Source organism: Kalmanozyma brasiliensis (genome assembly GCF_000497045.1).
Source record: "Kalmanozyma brasiliensis GHG001 unplaced genomic scaffold PSEUBRA_SCAF5, whole genome shotgun sequence".
NCBI lineage: Eukaryota > Fungi > Basidiomycota > Ustilaginomycetes > Ustilaginales > Kalmanozyma > Kalmanozyma brasiliensis.
In genome coordinates, this window is record NW_015961988.1 from 880,015 (window position 1) to 904,428 (window position 24,414).

At 57.7% G+C, this 24,414-nt stretch overlaps 7 protein-coding genes and 1 non-coding gene across 8 annotated transcripts; 4 read left to right on the forward strand and 4 right to left on the reverse strand.

The window, feature by feature from the left end:
* The first annotated feature begins 143 nt into the window (after positions 1-143).
* On the forward strand, positions 144-246 carry PSEUBRA_006523. The gene is made up of 2 exons: positions 144-180; positions 212-246. It is a non-coding gene; the product is annotated as a tRNA-Asp (tRNA).
* A 306-nt stretch (positions 247-552) lies between these two features.
* PSEUBRA_005368 (Protein kinase domain protein) lies at positions 553-4,170 on the reverse strand (the record flags this gene model as incomplete). The annotated part of the gene is made up of 1 exon (XM_059465521.1): positions 553-4,170. One exon carries the CDS (start codon positions 4,168-4,170, stop codon positions 553-555), a length of 3,618 nt encoding a protein of 1,205 aa, XP_059320442.1.
* A 3,040-nt stretch (positions 4,171-7,210) lies between these two features.
* PSEUBRA_005369 (Phosphofructokinase domain protein) lies at positions 7,211-9,805 on the forward strand (the record flags this gene model as incomplete). Its single annotated transcript, XM_016438781.2, has 1 exon — positions 7,211-9,805. One exon carries the CDS (start codon positions 7,211-7,213, stop codon positions 9,803-9,805), a length of 2,595 nt encoding a protein of 864 aa, XP_016290653.2.
* Positions 9,806-9,909: 104 nt separating this feature from the next.
* Positions 9,910-11,091, reverse strand: PSEUBRA_005370 (putative cyclase; the record flags this gene model as incomplete). Its single annotated transcript, XM_016438804.1, has 3 exons — positions 9,910-9,956; positions 10,035-10,169; positions 10,248-11,091. 3 exons carry the CDS (start codon positions 11,089-11,091, stop codon positions 9,910-9,912), a joined length of 1,026 nt encoding a protein of 341 aa, XP_016290654.1.
* Positions 11,092-11,794: 703 nt separating this feature from the next.
* Positions 11,795-14,470, reverse strand: PSEUBRA_005371 (protein of unknown function DUF221; the record flags this gene model as incomplete). The annotated part of the gene is made up of 1 exon (XM_016438799.1): positions 11,795-14,470. The coding sequence occupies one exon, from the start codon at positions 14,468-14,470 to the stop codon at positions 11,795-11,797; it is 2,676 nt and encodes an 891-aa protein (XP_016290655.1).
* Positions 14,471-17,016: 2,546 nt separating this feature from the next.
* Positions 17,017-18,762, reverse strand: PSEUBRA_005372 (TRAM/LAG1/CLN8 homology domain protein; the record flags this gene model as incomplete). Its single annotated transcript, XM_016438792.1, has 1 exon — positions 17,017-18,762. The coding sequence occupies one exon, from the start codon at positions 18,760-18,762 to the stop codon at positions 17,017-17,019; it is 1,746 nt and encodes a 581-aa protein (XP_016290656.1).
* Positions 18,763-20,806: 2,044 nt separating this feature from the next.
* PSEUBRA_005373 (Aldehyde dehydrogenase) lies at positions 20,807-22,300 on the forward strand (the record flags this gene model as incomplete). Its single annotated transcript, XM_016438784.1, has 1 exon — positions 20,807-22,300. One exon carries the CDS (start codon positions 20,807-20,809, stop codon positions 22,298-22,300), a length of 1,494 nt encoding a protein of 497 aa, XP_016290657.1.
* A 473-nt stretch (positions 22,301-22,773) lies between these two features.
* PSEUBRA_005374 (Short-chain dehydrogenase/reductase SDR) lies at positions 22,774-23,583 on the forward strand (the record flags this gene model as incomplete). The annotated part of the gene is made up of 1 exon (XM_016438788.1): positions 22,774-23,583. One exon carries the CDS (start codon positions 22,774-22,776, stop codon positions 23,581-23,583), a length of 810 nt encoding a protein of 269 aa, XP_016290658.1.
* Positions 23,584-24,414: the final 831 nt, after the last annotated feature.

Here is a 24,414-nt window from a genome sequence, read left to right on the forward strand (position 1 = left end):
GACAACTGATGCCCCTTACAGCGTTCTCCTTGACCTGAAAGATTGAGAGTTTCGAGGGTGGCTGAGCAAGAGACTAAGTGGGAGAACGTCGAGGACATGTTGAGTATATAGATGCTACAGCTGTTCGGCCCAGCATGAAGCGATCCGAATTAGTTTAGTGGCTATGACGGCGCCTTGTCATTCAATTGACTACGTTCTCCGCGCAGAAATACGGCGCAGACCCGGGTTCAATTCCCGGATTCGGAGGATCAAATCACTTTTTTTGCCAGTATTTTGACAGCTATTGAGCTGTCTTTTTTCGCCTTCAAATAGCAGCGTATATGGTAGTTATTGTCTCAGTGTTGAGTTGTTTCGCTTGTCCAATCCAAGCATGGCAAGATGCAGACGGACATCGCTCACTTGAAAGCACTCGTTGGTGAAAGATGCAAAGAGATGGTATCGGCAAGAGTTGCAGCAATGTGCGGAGACAAGATTACACGAGAGAAAGAGCGTGAGACTGAAAGCACAAGTGAGTCGTGCGGGCAACAGAAGCGACAATGTGCTGAGACACGGTCAGTTTTGTGGCAAAACGCCGCTGGGACGCGCCTGAGCATATAGCATCTGCGTCGCCTTCTCATCGATGGCGGGGACGTCGATGGACGCTGCGATCGACGAGAAGGGCGGCAGCGTAGTGCCGTTAGTGCCGTGCCCAGGTGCGACGTGGAACATGGGATTGACGTGCTGCTGATGCATTTGCTGCTGTGGGTGACTTCCGTTGGAATAGTACGCTGCCGGCATCCCGGCATCGATTCCCGCATCGCCTCGCACTACGCCACCCTGCTGCAGGCTCTGGTGAAGCGGCGGAAGCTGATACGGTGGATGGTAGCCCGTCGAAGGCGTCCCCGGCCCGCCAAGCGAATAAGGATGGAAGCGCGGGATGCCGCTTGCGTGATGCAACGGCGACGCTGAGCCCTGTCGATGCGCAGATGTCGACGAAGCGCGACTGCCGGTTCGACTCGACCGACTGGCTGATTGGCGCGGGCCAGGAAGATGGGCAGGGCCGGGGGAGACATTGCCTGGAGTTCGGGTCCGTGCTTCTGCGGCCGTCATCCTCTCCATGTTGGCGATGAGCTGATGATCAAGCGAGCTGATGATACGTGTCTCTGCTGAGCTGCGATGCGACTCAAGAGAAGGAGCGAAGCGACGCTGGTCGATCACGGGCGGTGCTGATGCGAGCGAAGAAGAGGAACTGGCACGCTGGACGTAGTGTCCCGGCTGCCCATGTTGGCCAGTGCCCGGCCCCGGATCGCTGTCGCCGGTCTGATAGGACTGTATCGAGGGCGCGTAGTTGGCTCTGCGCGGCTCGACGCCATCTTCGAAACTCGACATGGAGTGGTCGTCATCGTGTTCCCGTCTGCGTGCCTTGTTGGACCGACTGTAGATGGCAGCACCCACGCCTCGCCAGGCCATGTTGCCGGCGATAGCTGGATTGCCATTCATGCCATAGTCGGGGCTGAGGCCATGGATAGGTGGCTGCAAGGGCGAGCGAGCGAACTCTCCCGGTGCCAGGCCAGACACGGGCGGAGAGAGCTGAGAACCGGGCGCAGCAGGTTGTTTGCCTCGCGCCTTCTCGCTGGGGCTTGTTCTGTACACAGAGTCGGCCTGCACACTGCCCGCAAGCCATTCGACAGAATCCTTGTTGTTGGAGGAAGCCAAGATCTGTTGGCGCTTCTGCATGACGGCACGCGCACGGTCTCGAGCAGCTTTCTGCTGTGCCTCTCGTTTGGCCTTCTCCGCCTCGCGAGCCGCTTTTTCGGCTTCCTTCTTGGCTTTCTTCGGATCGATGGGCTTTGCTGGGACGCCGTTGGACTGTGCCGCAGATGTGGCATGCTCGGCAGCGATGCGTTGTGCTGGTGTCGGTTCCAACGACGCTTTGAGCTCCTGGTGGGATCCGTTGCCAGCAGCGTAGGCGGATGCCACGCCATTGGAGGGCCTGCGAGAGCTGGGAGCACTGCCGTTCGCGTACTGATGAGCGCTGCCGTTGTCAGCGACAACGCCATTGGCGCCGCCGCCGCCGCCGCCGCCGAAAACGGAGCTGATACCCCAACCCTTGCTCTTTCGCTTGTCCTTGTCACGCGAGCTGATGGTCTCGCCGCTGGTGTTCGGGTCCTGTTGCTGCGCAAGGTCGATGGAGGACGATGTGGCCGAAAGATAGCCTTGCATGTCTCTGCTCGCATACTGGCCTGGGGACGGAACGAAGGCGCCATGTCCATCATAGTCAGAGACCTGCGCCTGATCGGAGCCTTGGCGGAGATGACGGAGGTACTGTTCGTGCTGCGGTGCGTGCAACGTCTGGGCATGGCGAGGGTCGATGTGACCGTTGGGCAGTCTCATTGGACCGTTGACAAGGGTCGATGATGCATCAGAGGAATGGGCGACGGAGGGGGGTCCGTCGTGGTGAGCGGAGCTGCTGTACACAGAAGCCGAATCCGGGAACGCGGGATAGCCGGACAGAGACACTTCTCTGCTCATCGAGGCGTCCGGAGGTGCCCATTGCGCTTGATCCATGTCTTCCTGCATCGGCGATGCGGGCGAAGCGTGCGCGTTGGCAGCAGGGACGGGAGCCTGGATTACGGGACGGCCACCATTGACCATGACGAGCGGAGTTCCATCCGGTTGGCGAAGCATGGCCAAAGGCCTGATGTTCGAATCGGCAGCTCCAAACGGTGGTCGATTCGCATGTGGTGAGAGGGGTGTTGAATGCGACGGCGGTATAGGACGCGATGCTGCCAAGTTGGTGGCCAAGACCTGCTGCGGCCGCAGGGGAGCCGTTGCGCTGACCACTGGTTTCGCTTGCGGTGGCCGCAATCTCGGAGCGTAGAATCGCATGTAATGATGCTCTATGCAGTCCTTGCTCGTGAGCCTCGCTTTCGGATCGTAGCGGAGGAGATCCTCAATGCAATCCACCAAGCTTTGTGGGACTCGATCCGTAAAGAGGCGAGAGAACTTGATGGGCTTGCGCACGGGAAAGGTGAAGCCGACAGCCCTCGCCATGCGGATACCTCTATCCCACGGCCCACCGCCGTTGCGTCTTGAGCGCGAGTCGATGCCGTAGCTGTTGCTCGGGTCGCCTAGAATGTCGCAAATCTGGAGCACCTGATCCACCTCACTATGGCCGGGGAAGAGGGGTTTGAGATTGACAAGCTCGGCGAGGATGGTGCCGAGAGCCCACATGTCGACAGGATTGCTGTAGTCGCGCGATCGAAGGAGCACTTCGGGAGCACGGTACCAGCGCGTGGACACGTATTCGGTGTAGGGCGGTTTGCTGTCGGTCTCACGAGCGAGACCGAAATCGGCGAGCTTGACAATGACGAGCACGTCCTTCTCCGAGGGCTGACTCTCACGCAGATTTGGGTAGTCTGCAAGGCCGGTGGTGGTGATGAGAAGATTCTCGGGTTTCATGTCGCGATGGAAGTAGCCATGCTGGTGGATGTGGTCGAGACCGAGAACGATCTGTTCGTAGATGGAAGCGACCAGACCAGCGGCAAGTGGACGCCCCTTGCGCGACTTTGTGAGCTGATAGAGGTTGCCCTCCATGCACTCAAAGACGAAGTGAAGCTCTTTTGTGGTGGGCATGAGGAAGGCGTCGTAGAGCGGGATGATGTTGGGATGCGGAGGTATTGTGAGGAGCGAGCTGAGCTCTTTGAGCTTCATGCATTCCTGCCAGCTGGGAAAGGGCTTCTTCATCTTTTTAATAGCGACCAGACGTTTACCAATGTATTCTGGCCGTGTTGTTGGATGCTGCATGGGTGAAAGCATGGTACCACTCGGCAGCGGGCTCTTCCAGTCGGCGAGGCAGACGGTACCGAAGGATCCGTCTCCCACGTCCTTGATGACAGTAAAGTCTCTTGGACCCTCGCGCATGAGCGATGCTGCTGTTGTGGGCATTTCGGTTTCTGGCGGTCGTAGTGATGCTGAAGCATGATCAAAGGCGGCGGGATGTGTAGCAGGCGGATGTGGGACGCGATACGAAGTAGACGCACCGTCCGTCAGTCCGCCGGGTGCCGTTGCGGCCTGCATGATGATCGACAAGCCGACCAGATCGTCGCGGAGCCCCTGCTGATGAGGTAGGAGGCCGTGATGATGTAAGGGCGCAAGAGGTGGCTCCGAAGCGGAAGCGACCTGTGCCATAGCTTATGTGCTGAGTGATCGCAAAGGCATGGTCGAGCTTGCAGGAGCTGGGCGTATGGGCGAGCAACGAAAGCAGATGAGGGAATGTGGTGCCTTGGATAGACGAACTGTGGACAGATCCACCACCGCGGTTCGATCCTGATGCTGGGGAAGGAAAGAGACCGAGTGAATCGACCCTCGCGTTTGTTGTGAAGTGGAAGCAGCGCCCGGCGGATAGGTCGGCTTCGTCGGAAAGGGACGGTGACAGCGGTTCCGGAGTGTCGTTGGTCAGAGCGCTCTCGGATGATTCCACCGACGCTTGTGAAGGGACGATGCTGAGCGTTGAGCGTCGACGGCAGAAGGCAAGCCTCGTCGAGATTGACTTGATGCAGTAACACGGACAGCGCTGTCCGAAGCGGAGCGGATGATGTCGAGAGTAGTGGTGGGGTCGACGAGCGACGGAACGATACAGAGCTTGGTCGATGGCGAACTGCGCGGAGAAGGGTCACTCGTGTGACAAACGAGCGATAGACTGATCGAAACAGGAAAGCAGAGCAGAGCAAGCCAGGGCGTAGATGATCGATGGTTGACTGTGACAAAATGCAAAGGAGAGTCGGGTCGCCAAGTGCAAGAGCGTGCGGGCGTGATCGGTGAGAGAGACGATTGAATCGGTCTCTGGGGCTGACGCAGACGAGAGATGTCGAGAGAAAGAGAGAAGGTGTGACGGAGGAGCGAGAGAAGGAGCTGAGTCGAGGAGGGTGAAGCGGGGTCAACGGCTAGTGCAGCAGGCGGTAGAGGCGTAGCCTAAGCCGAATAGCGGTCAGAGGTGATTGTGTGAGTGGTGCGAGTGTTGCGTGCGGGATGTGACAATCAACAGAGGTGCAGGCGTGCAGCTGTCGGTCTGTCTCTTGTCCATTTCGGTGCTAAAAAGTCGAGTCGAGTTGAACTGAGTTACGGTGCAACGCGAGTGTGTGTGTGACTGTGTGCTGCGTTGCGCCTCAAATGAGACACGAAGTCGAGAGAGAAAATAGAGAGGGGACCGAGCTTAGAAGGGTGCAACGGCAGCGGGCAGGGTTCAAGTGTGCGGCAAGGCGGGCGGATGGTGGCTGCTGCTGCTGCTGCTGCTGATGCTGACCCGCCCGCCGTCCAATTTTCCACTCAGAGCCGACGCAGGCGACTGCAGAAAGCCAATCTAAACCCTAAACCAAACCGACGGATGTGGGTCTTTGTTTGCTTTGTCCTGCTCTGCACTTTGCACTGCCATCATCTGTCATGGGCATCCAAGGGCGTAGAAGGGTCCGAGCCAAGGTTTGACTATTCGGAATGCTGTCGGTCAAACCTCTACGGTGGAAGCTCAGAGAGGGCGGCACTTGCGACGTGGGATGATGATCTGTGTGTGTGGGCGAGATGAGGTGTGCACATCTGGCGGGGCTGGCTGCGATGCAAGGGGCTGCTTCAAGCCAGCAAAGGAGCCATTCCGATCGCACACTCTGCGACCCAAATGCCAGCGCCACCGAGGTCAACGCCGCATACCATCAAAGGGCTAAATGTTGATGCTTTTCGAATTCAGTCAGGCTCAAGACCGATGACTTGTCTTCCATCTGGGTTTGTCTCTCTCTTCTGAGTTGAGGGACAAGAGCAAAATGCGGAGCAGAGCTGATCTCGACGTGAGTTTAAACCATTCTTGTCAGCTCAGCTGCGTGGCCAGATAGGCCGAGAGCGGATATCGCCCCGCTGATCCTGCATACCATCGTTCATGCGCACAATCACCCGATGGGAAGATCAGACCTGGCGTGCATTCTCGACAGTCCAACGAGGTGCAAGCCATGTAGACAGCAGCGAACACAGCTCAAGGGAGGCATCTGCACCGGGGACAATGGATTGCTGTCGGAGAATAATCTAGAAGTCATGCTGTCGACAGACCTCAACAGTCGTGACGATGATGATGTCAAAGCTAACTTAGCCTAGCCTAGTCTAGTCACTCTTGCATGCGAGACGCCGAGCAGGAATGCTGCCAAACAAGATTGGCCCGCACGCCTCCCTTTTCTCCGTCCGGTTAAGCGTGCAAACAGCGGTAAAGGGTTTCTACGCGCCCTTCCAACCACGCACCTCGCTTGGCAGCCGCCCACTTTTCCAGACCCACGGAGCCATGTGACAGCGCGCCCAAGCCACTGTATTCGCCAGCTGCAGCCTTCAGCCCAAATGACCTACAGAGCTCACGATGATCACGAACAATACCACAAGATGTCTCGGTCCTGACGTGTTCGCTCAACCTTCCGCCCTTTGTGGTTGACAGCCCGCGTCGACATCTTCGACTCGAGGCCCGGATCGGGTGGTCCGATCGGGACCCCCGTCGCAGCTATGAAGGGATCAACTACGACCCAAAAGCAGCGCCGTTGCCGTGGTGGGCCTTCTAGCGGTTACGGCCCGTGTCCGCAGGCTCGAATTTCGGAAACATGCGAGCACGCTGAGTCGTCGTCTCTTTCTGAAGATCACGGTTGGTGAAGCCAAAATGGTTCCCACGCCTCTTCCTCACATGCGGTCATCAACGCCCTCCTCTGGGAGGAGAGAGAGGGTCCTCTGAAAAGTTGATCCGAAATTCCACCGAGCTCAACCCACACAAACACACATGCAGTGACCCACGACGAGACTCTCTTTTAGTGGTGACGCTTGGCAGGAAGAAAAGCGAGCGTGACTTTTTTGGATAAGGATCTGCACGGATCCTATTTTGTGTAGGAATCCATGCGCAGATCGATATGAAATCACTCTACAGCTCAGCACGCTTCTTAGCCTCTGTGACAACCCGACTTTGCTCACGATCATCCTCGAGGCCATTGACATTCCCTTGCAACCATCTTCAGTCCACGTAACACGGAATCAGTTCGGTTCGATCCACTGCAACTCTGGCTCAAGGCTCAAATCAGCTCGACCGGCCGGATCAAAGACAACACGCAGCAACAACCGCTGGCTGCGCTGCCCCATACATAGAGACAAAGCAGGACCACCAACGACAAACAACGACCCCCTCCAATCGGCTCAAAGCTGGATGAACACCTTCACGATGCCGCCCTTCGCGCCAGCCATCCGTGCTGAAAACACCTTTGCCGGCCAATCGGCCAGCGACAAAGACTTGTCCGCCAAATTCGCTCGAACCAGCACAAATGGAGGCCAACCTCGAAGGCTCGCCGTCATGACCTCGGGCGGAGACTCGGCTGGTATGAATGCTGCCGTACGCTCCGTCGTCAAGATGGCCATCTTCCGCGGATGCGAGGCTTTCGTCATCCGTGAAGGCTGGGAGGGTCTCGTTCGCGGGAACCAATCCCCCGATAGCACGCCTCCACAGACCCCCTCGGTCAGCACGAGCCAACCTACCTTTGCCGACACCGCCGACCCCAAAGGCAAGGCTTCCGATCGGAATCAGCAAACGGAGCAGTCCGATTTTGTGCCCACGTATGGCGAAGGCGAATTGCTGCGTGAAGGCGTCGGAGAGGCACAAGAACTCGGTCTCCGGGGTCGATACATCATCCGCGTAGGTTGGGATGACGTGCGTGGTTGGATGGACCAAGGCGGAACTCTGATCGGGACCGCTCGATCCAAGACGTTCCGCACACCAGAAGGCCGCGAGCAAGCTGCCTACAACCTCATCATCAACGGCATCGACGCACTTGCCGTCTGTGGTGGTGACGGAAGTCTCACCGGTGCAGACAAGCTTCGCGCAGAATGGCCCGACCTCGTCTCGGCGCTCAAGTCCAAGGGTCGCATCACTGAAGAGCAGGCCACCAAGTTTGCGCATCTCAACATCGTCGGTCTCGTCGGCTCCATCGACAATGACATGGCCACCACCGACATCACCATTGGCGCATCCACTGCTCTGCAACGCATCTGCGAGTCGGTCGACTCCATCTCTTCCACAGCTGCGTCACACTCCCGCGCCTTCGTAGTCGAAGTCATGGGACGACACTGCGGCTGGCTCGCCCTCATGGCCGGTATTGCTACCGGTGCCGACTACGTCTTCATACCCGAACGCCCTCCTACGGGTCAGGAATGGCACTCGGAAATGTGCGAGGTCCTTCAAAAGCACAGAGATCTCGGAAAGCGAAAGTCGATTGTCATTGTCGCCGAAGGCGCTATCGACCGCGAGCTCAATGACATCACCCCAGAGATGATCAAGAACGTGCTGTCCGACGATCTCGGTCTCGATACTCGTGTCACCACCCTGGGTCACACCCAGCGAGGAGGCAAGCCGGACGCCAACGATCGCATCCTTGCCACCCTCCAGGGTATCGAAGCCGTCGATGCTGTGCTCGAAGCTACCCCAGAGACCCCATCGTACGTCATCGGCATCAGCGAAAACAAGATCACGCGCATCCCGCTCATGTTTGCCGTCGAACAGACCCAAAAGGTGGCCAAGCTCATCGAGTCGAAAGACTTTGACGGTGCGTTGGCACTTCGCGATCCCGAGTTTGCCGAAGGTCTCCGTGCATTCAAGTACATCAGCCAGATCACCGAGGACGAGCGAGTGCCAGAGAAGAAGCGCATGAGGATGGGCGTCATCCACGTCGGCGCGCCTGCAGGAGGCATGAACGCTGCGACCCGAACAGCCGTGCGCTACTGTCTCGCCAAGGGTCACGAGGCTGTCGTCATCTATAACGGATTTCCCGGCTTGCTCGAGGACAATGTTTCGATGCTCACCTGGCTGCGCGTGGATGGCTGGGCGACAAGAGGCGGCTCTGAGCTCGGCGTCAACCGTCACCTGCCCGACATCGACATTGGCGCCGTGGCAGCCAAGCTGCAGGAACACAAGATCGAAGGTCTCCTCATCGTTGGTGGATTCGAGGCGTTCAGCTCTGTCAAGATCCTCAACGACAACCGCGACCGATACCCTGCCTTCCGCATCCCCATCGTCGGTCTTCCCGCCACCATTTCCAACAATGTGCCCATGAACGAGTTCTCGCTTGGATCCGATACGTCGCTCAACGCCCTGGTGGACGCCTGTGACGCCGTCAAGCAGTCGGCGTCTGCATCGCGCAACCGTGTCTTCGTCGTCGAGACGCAGGGAGGCAAGTGCGGCTACATCGCCGTCATGGGTGCGCTCGCTGCCGGTGCTGTGCTCGTCTACACGCCCGAAGTCGGCATCGGTCTGCAGCAGCTAGGCAAAGACGTCAACTTCCTCAAGAAGCGCTTTTTGCTCGATGTCAAGGGCAAGTCGGAAGGTCGTCTGGTCATCCGCAACGAGAAGTCCTCCGAAGTGTTCACAACGGAAGTCATCACCAAGATCCTCAAAGAAGAGGGCAAGAGCCTGTTCGATGCGCGATCCGCCAGCCTGGGCCACACGCTTCAGGGCGGCGTTCCCTCGCCACTCGACCGTGTCCGTGCGACCCGTCTCGCACTCAAATGCTGCGAATTCCTCGAGTCCGAAGCTCTCAAGCAGCGCTCTTCCTCGTCATCGCACTCATCCAAGACGGGCGAAAAGTCGTACTCGGACGACACGGCGGTGATGATCACCATCCAGGGTTCCACCATCTGCTTCACCGCGGCAACCGAGATGGCAAAGAACGCCGATATGAAGAATCGACGCGGCAAGACGGCGTGGTGGCACGAGCTCAAAGCGCTCGTCGAGCTGCTCGGTGGGCGAACGGCTTTGGCCGAGTTGTAACTTAGTCTTGCTGAAAGAAGATACACATTTGTCACCTGATATCCATTGTGAAGCCAGGAGATGATCGATGAGACCGAGTGAGACAGAGCGAAATCGAGGTCGACTTAAAAGATGCAGATGGCGTTCGGGGAGGAGGCGATGCCGCCCTTGACTGTCGATCCACAATCAGATCGGAGTGTGGTGTCAGCAGACTATTGGTGTAGCAGCGAGACGGAGCCGGAGTACTCACCTCGAATCGGCGCCGACGTGAGGAAGAATGACCACCTTTGATGCTTCTGGCAGGCGCCTGACAGCCGTTCCAGATCGAAAAGCTCGCCGATGGGACAGCCGAACATGGGCAAGATCCACTCGTGCAGCCAGAGATCTGTTTTACGCATTGCGGCCAAATCTCGATCAGTACCTCTCTTCTCTTTCCTCAGAACGGCGTGGGATCGGCACTTACCGCCATGTGGACCAAACTCGAAGCTCATATTGTCGCTCGCGACGGCGGCAAAGTGGGAGTTCCACAACCACCTCTTGGTCTCCTCGGTCGCCTCGAGCCCGGGGAAGTTGTCGTTCTCGATCATCCCCTTGACCTTTTCCTCCTCACTCGCGCCTTCGAACCACCGCACAACGCCCGTTCGCAACAACAAAATATCCCCCGTCCGCAGTTCCGTCTTTTGCCACGCGAGGACCTGCTTGATCTGCTCCAACGGGATCGGATAAGAAGAGTTGCCCGGGGGAACTGGTTCATCCTTGGTCTGCTCCCACCAGTGTACCCAGTCCACGAGCACGCCTCTCCCCGCAATGCCACCGGTCAAACTCCACGCATGCATACTGTTCCTCTCGCCCTTCGGCACCTTTCCCGAGTGCAAATCCTCGTGGCTGACCCCTCCATAGTACAACCCGGTCGACTGGTGGGCGAAATGGTTGAACCCATCCCACTGAGAGCTGGTTTGGGTGTTCAAGTGGACCTCGTCGTCGGTGGCGTAGACGCCCAAGCGGGGTTTGAGGTCGATGATACGATGCTCGAAGTGCGCGCGCTGATTAGCGGGGATGTCGACGCTATCGAGGCCCCAGTCGAGGGCGACACGCTCGCCAGTACGGATTTCTGACGCGGCAGAAGCAACGACGGTGGGAGTGAGAAGGTTGAGTGTACCCAAAGCGTCGCCGCTGCCCCAGACTTTCCAAGCGCACCCGTGGGGCATGCCTGGGACAGCAGGAATCGAGTCAAAGTCGGGGAGGTCGCCAGCGGCAAAGGTGCCATCGTTGGGCGTGGCAGCGCCGTTCGAGGAAGTTGCGGTCATCGTCGAGAGAATGTGGTTCCTCAGAACGAATGTGTGGGAGGTTCGATGCGAAGCTTGGTGATGATGGTCACTCGCCAGGAAGCAACATCGACGAGAACTGGCCGCAACGTACCCTTTCCGAGCTGCTCTCCCCGCACATCCTCGGGCACGGCATCCAGCAGCGCAGGACACCTCTCAGTAAGGATGCCCCCGACGTTGACCGGCGACCGAGACCCGTGCCTTGTGCATACCAGAACGCGGGGGGAGGACGCTCTGTTTTCTCGTCGGCGTGGGGTGGCCGATCAATTGGCCGACGTGACTTTCCCACTCCGCAGCTTCCCTGGTCTTTGGTCAGCCTCGCGTCGCTTTTTGCTTCGGCTACGGGCGTGTCTGACTGATAGCGCATCGTCCGCATCATGCTCATCGTGCAACATGCGTCTTGCATACATCAACATCAATCTCAAGGCGGAAGGGTGGATGGCGTTTAGCTCCGGACTGGACATTGACGCCCGCACACGGTACACTTTGTTTTTGAAAGCAGATACATTATCACAGCGCCGCGCCCGAAAGCATCGACGACGTCAAGTATCTGCGCAACTAGGAAAGAGTGAGACGGGTATGAAGGAACACGATTCGAAGAAGGAAGGAAAAAGGTTCTGTCGAAACAGCGACGGAGCCCAAGACACGAAACGAAAAGTGGTATATGGTTCCGAGCGGCGCACACTCAGACGAGCGGCTCTCCGGGGGGCTCATAAGCGTCGGTCTCGACCTGGCCCTTCTCGGTGACCGAGGTGTGCTCGTAGGTGGCATCGAGGCCGGCCTTGCGAGCCGAGGCGACGCCGGCGCGGCCGATGCCGAACTTGTCGTTGGGCAACCAGATGGGCTTCTGCTCACCTGTGAGCGAAGGATGGAAGAACGCCTGCTCCTGCTCCGGCGTCAAGCCGCCCGCCGACTGGTGCTTCTCGGCGCTGCCGACACCGGCACCGTTGACACCGTGCGGCTGCAGACCGTTGACACCGGCACCGGGGGTCTCGTCGGGCGAACCCTGCGCGTTGATGTGCCTCTTCTCGGTGTACGCCGTCTCGCCCGAGGTGCGCGTGAAGTTGCCCTGCAGCTGGCCCTCGGTCGAGTTGCCGGCCGTGAGCGTGAGAGGGAGGGCCGTCTCGAGCTCCTTGAACGAGTCGTTGAGGAAGTAGTGGAAGCCCATCACGATCACAATGAGGATGATCATGAAAGCACCCTCGGGAATCGCCGACTGCATCCTGTTGCCTCCGTTGGCATCCTCCGACTGAGCCAGGAAGAAGATGGCCGTGAGCATCACCATCTCGACGTACAGGCCGGCAAACAGGTGGCGGATGGCCTTGCCGAAGAAGAGACCCGAGGTCTCGCCCGCCGGCTTGTTGTCGTAGACATAGAGGAAGAGGTACTTGTAGCCGAGGTAGAAGAGGAAGAAGGTGAACACCACAAAGATGTTGACGATGGGCGCAATGACCACGTAACCGATGCCGATGACGGTGATGAGCGTCATCTGGGGGAACAAGGTACCCCAAGCCGGAGCGCCAGTGTCGTGGTCGATGTGCCACACCTTGCGAGGCGTCGAGGCGAGCAAAAACTTCTTGACGTAGTAGACGGCGAGACCGGCCACCTGCGCAAAGAGCGAGGCGGCGCCCGACAGACCGGTCAGGGCGATGAAGCTGAGGAAGAAGAGCGAACCCTTGGGGATGGCCTCAGCGAGAAGACCGGGGAAGTTGGCAGGGTTCTGACCGACCTGAGTGACGAATTGAGCAATCTGACCGGCGTTACCCGAGATCAAGGTCAAGAAGAGGAAGTTCTGCACGATCTGGAAAGCAGCGAATCGTCCCTGGAGGTCGAGTTCGATGGCACTGCGGGTGGGCGTGCCGCTGAGTCGCGAGAGGAGACGCAGGAAGATGGGCAGCAGCATGTTGAGCACGGCAAGCAGGACGGTGGGCAAGATACCCTGAATGATACCGACAACGACGTTGGGAATGCTGTTGAGCCAGCCCAGGAAGGGTACAGTGTCATTGTTGGCAAGTCCCTTGATGTTGGAGACGATACCGACGAAAGCGACAGGAACGGCCCAGAAAACGATGAGGCCGATGGTGATGGCCCAGCCAATGAGGGTGCGAATCTTGCGCTCGTAGGGGTTCATGTTCATGTTGGCCCAGACAACATCATCGGGGTGAGCCTCGACATAGCGGTTGGTCATGCGGTAGGGTTCGTGGTGAGCGACCGCCTTGGCGGCCATGTGAGCGGCGATCTGAGTGTTGAAGAGGATGAAAGCACTGCTCTGAGGAGGGTAGTTCTTGTAGTCGACGTTGATCTCGGAGCGCATCCTCTCGATCTCCTTGTTGAGACGAGCAATCTCCTCACGGCACCAGTGGATGGTGTCGACCTTTTCACCCATGCAGGGAATCTTGCCGAGCTTGTGAGTGGGACGCTTCTTCTTGGGCACGTACTGGTCGGCGACCTCGGCGTTGATCTCGACGTCGGCACCAGGAAGGGAGCCACTGTTGTCCTCGGCCTTGCCCTTCTTAACGAGCTTGTAGGCGGTCTTGATCAGGCTGGTCTCGGCACCTTCGAGCTTGTTGACCCACTTCTCGCGCTCATCGTAGAGGTCTGGGAGCTCCTTGAGGTTGCGGTTGAGCCAGATCTTGGCGACACCGCCGGGGAGCTGCGAGTAGATGCTGCGGAGCTTCTTCTCGCTGCAGAGCTCGTTGGGGATGCCAGTGATGAGGACGGTCTTTGCCTGTGCGGTGTTGGCGTGCTCAGGCGAGACGAGGAATTGCTGGCGCAGCTTGATGAACTTGGACATGCGCGAACGGACGTTCCACATGAGCCAGAAGGTAAAGATCCACTGGATGAGCAGAGGAGCCACGTATCGCTTCTGCTGCTGGGGGCTCTTGCCGACACGAGAGAGAATGAAACGGTTGAAGCCGGTGCCGGTGCCGGTGGTTCCGGCGCCGTAAACGGGCATGAGGACGATCCAGGAGAGAAGCCAGATGGGGACAAAGATCCAGAGCATCATCTCGAGGTACTCGATGAACATGTAGGAGTCGAGACCGCTCTTTTCGAGGATGGTGGTGGTGGGCGTCTTGAGCCAGACGGGAAGCCAGCCAAAGAGCGACTGAGGCAGAGGCTCGATCTGCTCCTCCTTGGTGACGAGGTAGGTTCGAGGAGCATAGACGCGCTTGAAGCGGGGACGAGCGAGGACGAAGATGGTGAAGAGGATGGCGAAGATGATCAAGTTGAGCACGATCGACGAGATGACGGTTGAGGTGGTTGCTTCGCTGTTGGCAGCGCTCTGGGCGGCGGCCTGCTGGAAGAGCGAGGCGGCGAGCACCAGCGTGGCCGAACCAGAGACAAGGTTGAACGGCGGCATGATGGCTGCTAGGATGGCGATGGCGGCCGTTGAGAAGCGGTCGGACGCGTTCGCCAAGGAGGGGGTATGGTGTCGTTGAGAGGAGAGAAGGAGGATGCGTGATGAACAATCAAGCCGATGTTATATAGCAGCAATCTTGTCAGCTTGGCGTACCAACCCTGTGAACGCCGTCTGATGCTAGCCGTTGGGATGCGTTACCACTTTGACTGTGTCACTTGGGGCGGAGTCGGAATATGAACGAAAGACAGCAGTCAAAAGTTTCTGTCAGGCGTCCTTGAAGCTGCATGAGAGCGGAGTCCGTCCTGTGAGAGAAAGAGCACGGGAAATGAGGCTGTGGGTCCTTGTCTCTGGTGCCCTGAAGCGAGGCCAGGGTTTGCTGCTGCTTCTAATGACGATGATGTAGGAGGAGGGCTCGGCCATGTCTGTGTGACTGAGCAACCAACTCTGCGTGTGTGTGTGTGTGTGCGCGTGCGAGCGCGAGTGCCGAACGCAAATTGTTTTCTTTTTTTCTTTTGATTTCGGCTGCAGTGTGCGAGGCGCATGTGCCCGCTGCACCCCGACTTTGTTTACTGTTTTTAATTTCCCAATGTTGTTTTTGGCTTTGTGACGGTTCACGCGCCGCTGCCAAAAAACAATTGTCCGGCAGCGGTGAAGTCATCTGGCTTGACTTGGCAGCGTGGTTCGATGGTCCTTGCTTCTTTTCTCTTAGCTGATGCGAGATGGAGGTGCAGCCCCCTGCAATGCTTCCATGCCATCATACATCGTTGGTGGGCGACGCACGTCAAGTGGCTTCGATTTCATACTCTAGCGAGACACTGACCCTTACTGTCCTGTCCATCTCGTATCGGTAGGCAGTGCTCCTTGATATGATCACACTCGGGCAGCAGCCGATTCAAGGCGGAAAGTCCGAGTCGCCCCTCTTACACAATCTCGGCAAAGACGAGCAAGTGACAATCGACTTTGAACACACGCGCCTCGGCGGCAGTCATTGAGATGGCCTATCCAACCAGAACACTCACACAGCTACGGAAGAAGCGTTGAAATAAAATTCAGCCAAAATCGATAGACTCACGTTCCAGAATCGATGTTGGCCCTCGCCGAGCCAGCCATGCATGCATGCTGCGTGCGTATGCAACGACGATACATGCAGCTGCCGCGGCCGTAAGAAAAACACGCGAAGCAACGCTGGTGCTCAGATCAAATGCCGTATCGGATCGCGAGGACAGACTGGCCTTTCACGCTAGGGAGCCGCTTGGTCGCCGTCGGGACCCCAATTCGTTCCGTCTTTGCAGGTCGCTTCGAGGTGGGTCGACTTACCACAAGAAGTGGTGCCCATCTGAGACCGGAATCGACTGCCCTTCTTTTGCGTGTCTTCAAGTGCCATGTCGAAAGCCCAACATCCTTCCCGCCAAGCGATGGACGACCGGCTTCCCGGCGCTTCGTCGTCATCCAATGCCAAGGAGGGACGTCGCTAAATCTGAAGCATTGCAGCTGGTTTGCCGGTCTGCCGTGCGAGCTGCGCTGATCGACAAAGCAGGACAACCCACGTCACCGACTGCAGCGGCGACACGGCCTTCCAACCTGCGCGCTTAGCCTGCCATCGAGGGGAGAAACTTTTGAATTCTTGCCCTTGCTGCGCCCGCTGCCATCAGCCAACCACATGTCAACACCGACGGGCGGCGTCGGACCCTGGAACAACACAGCCAGCTTGCCTCGAAGCTTGTTTACACTTGACTTGGGAGCAGATGCAGTGCAAGCCTCCGGCGAGGTTGCAACTCCGCACGTCGTCCGAATGAGCCTAGAATTCGGCTCTGCACGAATGCCATCAACAATGGTCTGATCCGACCCGTTCCGCCACGATGAGGTTAAGCGTTGTCTCCCCTGACATTGTGCTCTCACGCCCATCTGCATCGGAAGCTCCGCAAGAATCCAGTCATCTCGGTTCCCCGTCGAGGTTGGAGAAAATATCCGGAGGCGCCGATAAGGGTGCGACGGCTAGGATCCGAATCACCTCGCAACAATCGGATCAGGCTGCCTTTCACGCAAAGCTCGTCGCGGCGAAAATTCGCGCCGCATGTGACGGCGGCTCGTTCGATCATATCCGCTTCTGGCTGATCCGAGGGATCACCCCAAATCTCATCGCTTAGTCCACGTTCGAGGCATGCCATCGGATCGATACCGGTCTAGCCAGCCGAGACACGCTAGACCACTCCGCTTGACGAGCCGCCCAGCCGATCAAGAATCGCGATACTCATACAGCATACGCGGTCCAGGCCGCGGAGGTTTATCCACGGATCACCGCCTGTGCCAATTTGTAAGCCGTCACATCCGCGATCGCGCATGATCCGCTTTGAATACGAGCAGATCGAGGCGATCAATGAGACACCTCACCGGTGTCCTCGTTGCTGCCAATCCTGGATACCTGCTGTTTGGGAAAACTTGCAGAAGGGGTATATTGCATCAAAGTCAGGGAGCTCGTGTCGTCAAGGCATGGCTGTATCTACATCATGATCGTAAAGGTGGAAAGGGGCGAAGAGGACGAGCCATCAATCGAACACAACAAAATCACTTCGGGCCACCTCCATTCGTCGTCGGATCTGGCCGACGATGCGCTTGCGTCGACTGCCCTGGGCCACCTGTTCGACAGGGAACTCGCGGACCTCGGAGTCCTGTCCCAAGAAGTCTGGCGGCAGATACCGGACCAACGAGCTGAAGTCGAGTGAGAGCAGCGTCCTGTCGATGCCTGTGGGTCTCACATCGCCCGCCGCTGCCACGGCACCGTCCGCAAACGTCGTGATCACATTGCCATCGTGCGAGGTCACTGCCTTGACACCGTCTGCGTCTCGACCATTGATCGCGGTTCGCACAGCGCGCAGAACCGCACGACGGACGCGCGATCGCTGGGCTTGCAGGTAGCGACGCGCTCGCGACTCTGACATGCCTGACTGAGCAGCCGAGTCCGATTCTGCTTCTGTGTACTCTTCCGACGACTCGTCGGTTGTGTACGAAGGCATGCGGCCTGTTGCGCCCAAGCCTTTGGGTCGCACGCCAGCTTCCTCCTCGAATTGGCGCCTCCAGCTCGCAGGTGCGTTGATCCACACCTTGCGCACTGCATCTGCCACCAGTCGGCGCGCCCGATCTCTCGCTTCAGCGGGAGAGCGGATCGCCAAGAAAGGCTCCGTATCGTGGGGTCCAGCACCATCAGGAGCGACAGGCGCAGTGAACACCGACTTTGAGTTGATGTACTTCGGTGTAAGCCTCCTCGACAAGAGCGGATGCTTGACCGGAGACTCGCCGTCCGTTCGCTGACCCCGGCGACGCTTTGGCAGGAGGAGATTGGCGGGAGGGCGTGCGGCCGCTGCAGCCCTCGCGAATGCGGCATGGACCGGTCCAGTTGCGCCAAAGTTGGCAGTGGCATGTGTAGCACCAGCACCAGGCGTCGTAGCAGGCGTGTTGACTGCACTGCTGATGTCCGGAGCGGGCATGCCGTTGAATAGCTGACCAGCAGCCGAGGCGAGAGATGCCTTTTCTTTGGCCACTTGGGCAGCCTCGAGCTTCCTCTTGTACATCCTTCGTCGGATGCTGCAGATGCACTTGTAGCCCCACCAGACGTGCATGGGATACGTGGCGATCAGGCTGATGGCTGGACCCCAGCTGCCGTTGATACCTGGAGCGTTGCGTCCGTGCGGAGTAACGCAGGCAATCAGCAGAGCAAAGTGGTAGAAGACGCGTGTGCTGAAGAAGGTCACGGTGAAGGCCATGTTGGAGCGAAGCGGAGGATAGATCGAGGCGACACCCATGATGAGCGTTGGCAGCTCAAAGATGGCCGCGGTAGCTGCGATGTGCGCCCAGCCTTTGTGGACCCAAAGGGAAAAGAGAAACGTATACGCAATGTGGTGAATCCAGCCGGAGGAAAGGTTGATCAGCTTGCGGTAGTAGATCGAGCCGAGGGTAAGATCGGAGAGAAGGTAGGCGACGAAGAACGCAGCTAGCGGCTCGGCCACCGTCTTGGTCCTGGGTCGTAGAGCATGCAGATCAAAGCCACCGAGGATGAGGTCGTAGAGGTAAGGCAGACTGGCTCCACACATGACGAAGCTGGCCACGGTAGTGAGGATCCAGCATCGCTTCTTGAGCATCTCCTTGCTGTCGCCCTTGAGCCACGACTGGGACAGAGCGTGGAAGATGGCATGCTGCACAACGAGAGATGCATAGAAGATGATATGGAGACGGTTTGAGGACAGAGCAGACCCCTCTGGCAAGACAAAGCGGTCTGCAAACACGAATTGTGTCATGCTGGCGATGTCGACTGATCAATAGTTGCAGTTGAGGCAGGAGATGTTCGATGAGGTTTGTGAGCCGTGGCAGCACGCGTTGAGCGGCAGACCTGCTGTATCAATCAGTCAGGATCTAAGCAGCCATCTGAGTGAGGTTGCGCTTGTCGAGGTATGGGAGCGAGAACAAGATGGACGCAGGGGAAGTGAAGTCGAGAAGGCCGCCACAAGATGTTGTCTATGAATAGGTCTTTTTGTCGCGTCACGAGCGAGCGGGTCTATGTGAACACAAGTGTGGAGGGAGAGAGCCGTTGTCGCGCACACTGCTGTACGAGGCCAAGATCGTGCTGCTGCGATGTCTAGAGGGTGGGTGACGATAGGAGGTGTGTATGACTAGCACAGACCAAAATAGGACTAAGACGGTGGTGCGAACGTGGACAGGCCGGCACGCATCTCCACCAAACTCAAAAAACCGAAAGGTAACTCAGCTCGGCGACGTGGGGTTGCACAGAGTTGTGGCCAGCAAAGCGGTCTCAGGCCGTCGCTCGCCGTACGCCGAATTGGCTGAGGAGCACGTTTTCAGGGTCCAGCGCGTCATCCGACGTGCAGGCGAGAGACAGACCGTGGATCGGGATGTTGATCGGAACTAGATCTCGATATTCTCTCGAAGAGAAGACTTTGTTTCTATGTTACATTCGAGACGGAAGAAGAGTCGGCTGGCTGCCGCAAATCTGGTCGGCGCTTTTTTACGCACGCTCGGCTTGTGTCGCTTCGATTAGACCCTGACCGAAGAAAGGAAGTCATCGCTCTAGGTGGCGGCTGGGAGACGCAAGGCGGCGTGACACACACAGCATCATTGACTTGCCGAAGAGCGCAACAACAGATTGTGAAGGCATTTATCGATAGGCGCAGAAGTCGAATAAGGTGGAAGATCTGCTTCGAAAGGGGAGCCAGCGTGCATGCGGGGGCCACATCGATGGAAGAAGGAGACCCCGTGACCTCACGGCGACTGATGGCCGGGAAATATTGCCGCGCTCTGCCTAGCAAGTGCGACACCGGGGCCTTGTTCTGTGTGGTCTTCTTAGCCCCGCTCAGTCGGATCTAAGCGATGATAGGTCATGCGCCTTATTCTGGTCGCTGCCGCGTGGAAGCTGAGCATTCGAGAGGAGTCGGCGCTCCCTTTGCATTGCCGACATCGGCTCAAATGGGTATGTGGGCAATCTCCAGTCCGTTTCAGCAAAGCCGGGTGCCACATGTCGGATGTGAGTGATTTGCAGTTGTCTGCGACTCAGGATGAAGAGTGCGAGCCTTGACGGGAAGGAAGCGATCCAAGCAACACACGAGAGGGAAAGAGATACTTTGAGGTCAGAAGGTGCGGCAGCGAAGCGCGCGCCACAGCTAGCGTCCAGGCGGCTGACTGTGAAGCAAGCGAAGGAAGGGCATTATTTAATTCTTCATCACCGTCAAGGTCGTAAAAGCCGACGCGCTTGGTACATGGACCGAGCCTTGTTTCTCTCGCCCACAGAACCAAAGTCCGATCGTGCCGTTCCTCGTCATCACAAGTATCGGAAGCACGACGATGAGCAGGATGCGAAATGAGCCTCGACATGACGGACACCTCGATGCACAAGGTGTTGCAGGCAGCGCCAAAGAAGAAGGAGCCATTTTCGCTGAATTTAAGGCCGAGGGAAGTCAGTGCGCAGTGCGGCTGGCCCGTTCGCAGTGCGGTGCGGGGGAGAGAGCCGCGAGCACAGGTCACCGGGCTAAAACACTCGGTGCCACCCAAAAGGGCAAGCTGCAGCGCGGCGGCGGCCCTTGACCGAGATTCCACTGCCAGAGTGACACATCCGCAACCCTGTCGTCGTCAGCTGCCGCAGGCAGATGGAATGAAGACCCTGCGCAGCCCCCTACCTTTCGCTCGTGGTCTGGTCCAGCCGAGAAGCTCATTTGCCCCGCAGTCAGAAGACCTTACTCGATCCACAAATCTATATAAGCCCTGATCAAGCTCGGCCTTCTTCCCGTCTGCTCTCATCAATTACCTTTCCTCCATCGTCACACCGCCAACATGCCCACTCTCAACCTCGACCTGCCTAACGGCATCAAGTCCACCATCAAGACCGACTTGTTCATCAACAACAAGTTCGTCCCCGCTCTCGACGGCAAGACCTTCGCCACCGTCAACCCTTCCACCGGCAAGGAGATCGGTCAGGTCGCCGAGGCCTCCGCCAAGGATATCGATGTCGCCGTCAAGGCCGCCCGTGAGGCCTTCGAGACCGTCTGGGGTGAGAACACCCCCGGTGACGCTCGTGGCCGCCTTCTGATGAAGCTCGCCGACCTGGTCGAGGCCAACATTGACGAGCTCGCCGCCATCGAGTCGCTCGACAACGGCAAGGCCTTCTCCATCGCAAAGGGCTTCGACGTCTCGGCTGTCGCCGCCAACCTGCGCTACTACGGTGGCTGGGCCGACAAGAACCACGGCAAGGTTATGGAGGTCGACAACAAGCGTCTCAACTACACCCGTCACGAGCCCATCGGTGTCTGCGGTCAGATCATCCCCTGGAACTTCCCCTTGCTCATGTTCGCCTGGAAGATCGGACCCGCGCTTGCCACCGGTAACACCATCGTCCTCAAGACTGCCGAGCAGACCCCACTCTCCGCTTTCAAGATGTGCGAGCTCATCGCCGAGGCTGGCTTCCCCGCCGGTGTCGTCAACGTCGTTTCTGGTTTCGGTCCCGTCGCCGGTGCCGCCATCTCGCAGCACATGGACATCGACAAGATCGCCTTTACCGGTTCCACCCTGGTCGGTCGCAACATCATGAAGGCGGCTGCCTCGACCAACCTGAAGAAGGTCACCCTCGAGCTCGGCGGCAAGTCGCCCAACATCGTCTTCAAGGACGCCGACCTGGAGCAGGCTGTCAAGTGGTCCGCCTTCGGTATCATGTTCAACCACGGCCAGTGCTGCTGTGCCGGCTCGCGTGTCTACGTTGAGGAGGAGATCTACGACGCCTTTATGGAGAAGATGACCGCCTACTGCAAGGGTCTCCAGGTCGGTGACCCCTTCGCCGAGAACACCTTCCAGGGTCCCCAGGTCTCGCAGCTCCAGTACGACCGCATCATGGAGTACATCGAGTCCGGCAAGAAGGACGCCAACCTCCACCTCGGTGGTGTTCGCAAGGGTGACCAGGGCTACTTCATCGAGCCTACCATCTTCACCGACGTGCCTCACGATGCCAAGATCGCCAAGGAGGAGATCTTCGGCCCTGTCGTCGTCGTTACCAAGTTCAAGGACGAGAAGGACCTCATCCGAATCGCCAACGACTCGATCTACGGCCTGGCCGCTGCCGTCTTCAGCCGAGACATCAGCCGCGCGCTCGAGACCGCCCATAAGCTCAAGGCTGGCACCGTCTGGGTCAACAACTACAACCTACTCGTACCCCAGGTGCCCTTCGGTGGCTACAAGGCTTCGGGTATTGGCCGAGAGCTCGGCGAGTACGCGCTGACCAACTACACCAACGTCAAGGCCGTCCACGTCAACCTCAGCATGCCCGCTCCTATCTAAGGCGTTGTCCTGTTCGCCATTCGTTGCTTGTATCTGTATTCCCGATGAGTGTAATGTCATCACGCTTCTGATCACTTGTCTATGCTGTTCTCGTCGACTGTGCACACTCACATGAATCGCGCTTTGCTGTGACGAGTCGTGGTGCAATCGAACAACTGACATGCTGACCCGACGATTCGGACGCGGTCGCTTAGCGCTTCTCGATGTGCTCAGCTCAACTTGATTGTTTTTTCTCGCCAAGCTCGTTTAGCATCGTCGCTTCCTTCGTCGCCGTCATGGGTCATCCCCGGAAATATGTGTCAAATATGCCCGAAGCCGCTGCGAATATCTGCGTTACAGTAGACGTGTGAAAGAATCGCCTCGCACTTTATATGACGAGCACGAATCCTCAGCGTTCCCATCTCTCCCGACACGATCCTGTCCTCAAGTCTAAACACACGAAGCTGGATCACGCAGCAAGAACGACCGACAGCATGAATAAAGTGGATTACTCAACGTCGACCGCGCTCATTACCGGACCCACGAGCGGCATTGGTCGCAGCATCGCGTTCGAAATCGTCTCCAAGGGCATCGCACGCCTCGTACTTGTTGGCAGGCAACAGTCGAAGCTCGACCAAACCGCTGACGAGCTCCGCCAAAAGTGCAGCGCCCGTCAAGAGATCCGCACCATCCTCGCTGACCTCACCGAGCGCGAAGCTGGCGCTAACGTGCAGTCCAAGGTCGACGAATGGGGCTGGTCTATCGACATCCTGATCAACAACGCTGGCGTCGCTAGGAAAGCCAGCTTCGCTTCGAAGGACGACAATGCTCTCGACTGCGTCGACACGTTGGTCCGCATCGTCATCGATCTTTCGAGCCGCTTCCTTCCAGGCATGCTGGAGCGTCGTCGTGGTGGCTTGCTCAACATTGGCTCCACCGCCGCTTATCAGCCTGTGCCTTGGACGGCCACGTACGCAGCATGCAAAGCTTTCCTCCTCTCTTGGTCGCAAGCCGTGCGTCAAGAGAATCTTGAATCTGGCGTTCGTATTGCCTGCATTGTCCCCGGCATCACAAAGACCAATCTCAACGGTCAGGGCGGCGGCGAAGTACGCGGCCTTCTCGACTATGTCGGCATTCATAAATCGGACGACGTCGCCAAGGCCGCCCTTGACGCTTTCGAGCGCAACAGCGCTGCCAAGATCCTTGGTCTCAACAACCAGCTGCTTCGTCTATCTGGCGTGCCTGTGCCGGCATCTGTCATGGCTCGCGTTGTCGCTACGTCCAGGGGCGCTCCTGTCGCCTAAGCCTTCTCATTGCCGAGTTGCGATCAAGGCAAATGCACTTTCTTCGCGAAACAGTCGAACCTCTTGTGATGAAACATTTCTAAAAAAAAAAAATGCGAAATATATTGAGGCGAAAAAATGTGTCATTTATTTCACATCTAAATTTGCACAAGAGTGTAACAGACCAACCCAACACTTTCCCACACCGCAAGACACTCTCCCACACCATAGGACACCAAGACCAGCTCTATGCATTGGTACAGCCCTCTATGCACCGTCACAGCTCCCACACACCGTCACTGGGCCTGCAGACTGGACCTGGCCCGTTGTTATGGGTTTGCTTGAGAGACATAGGTCATTGCCGAACTCACGGCTTTGGCAATACAAGCCCAGGCCAAAGCAAACTCAAGCCAGCGCCTCAAGGGACAGCCAGCCGCCATCAAGGATCACCCCAGGAGGGTTATATGACTGTCTGGTCAGAGGTCAAAACAAATATGCAACTTTGACTATCTGGGAACTTCATTGGGTCCATTTGCTACCATTTGAGTTACATTTGGCGTTAAAGTTTAACGATTAACGTAACTTTCCAGGCCGTCAAAGTTTCAAGGTCAGATGTTGAAACTACTAATTGATAAGGCTGCAGATGGTGTGAGGACCTGCATTGGGGTCCATATGGACAGGATCCACTAGCCAAAGAGGTTCAGATGGAACGTTAGGGTTAGGTTAGGGTTAGGGTTACAAGGGGTCTCCCGGCCCAGGTCAGGGTTAGGGTTAGGGTTAGGGTTAGGGTTAGGGTTAGGGTTAGGGTTAGGGTTAGGGTTAGGGTTAGGGTTAGGGTTAGGGTTAGGGTTA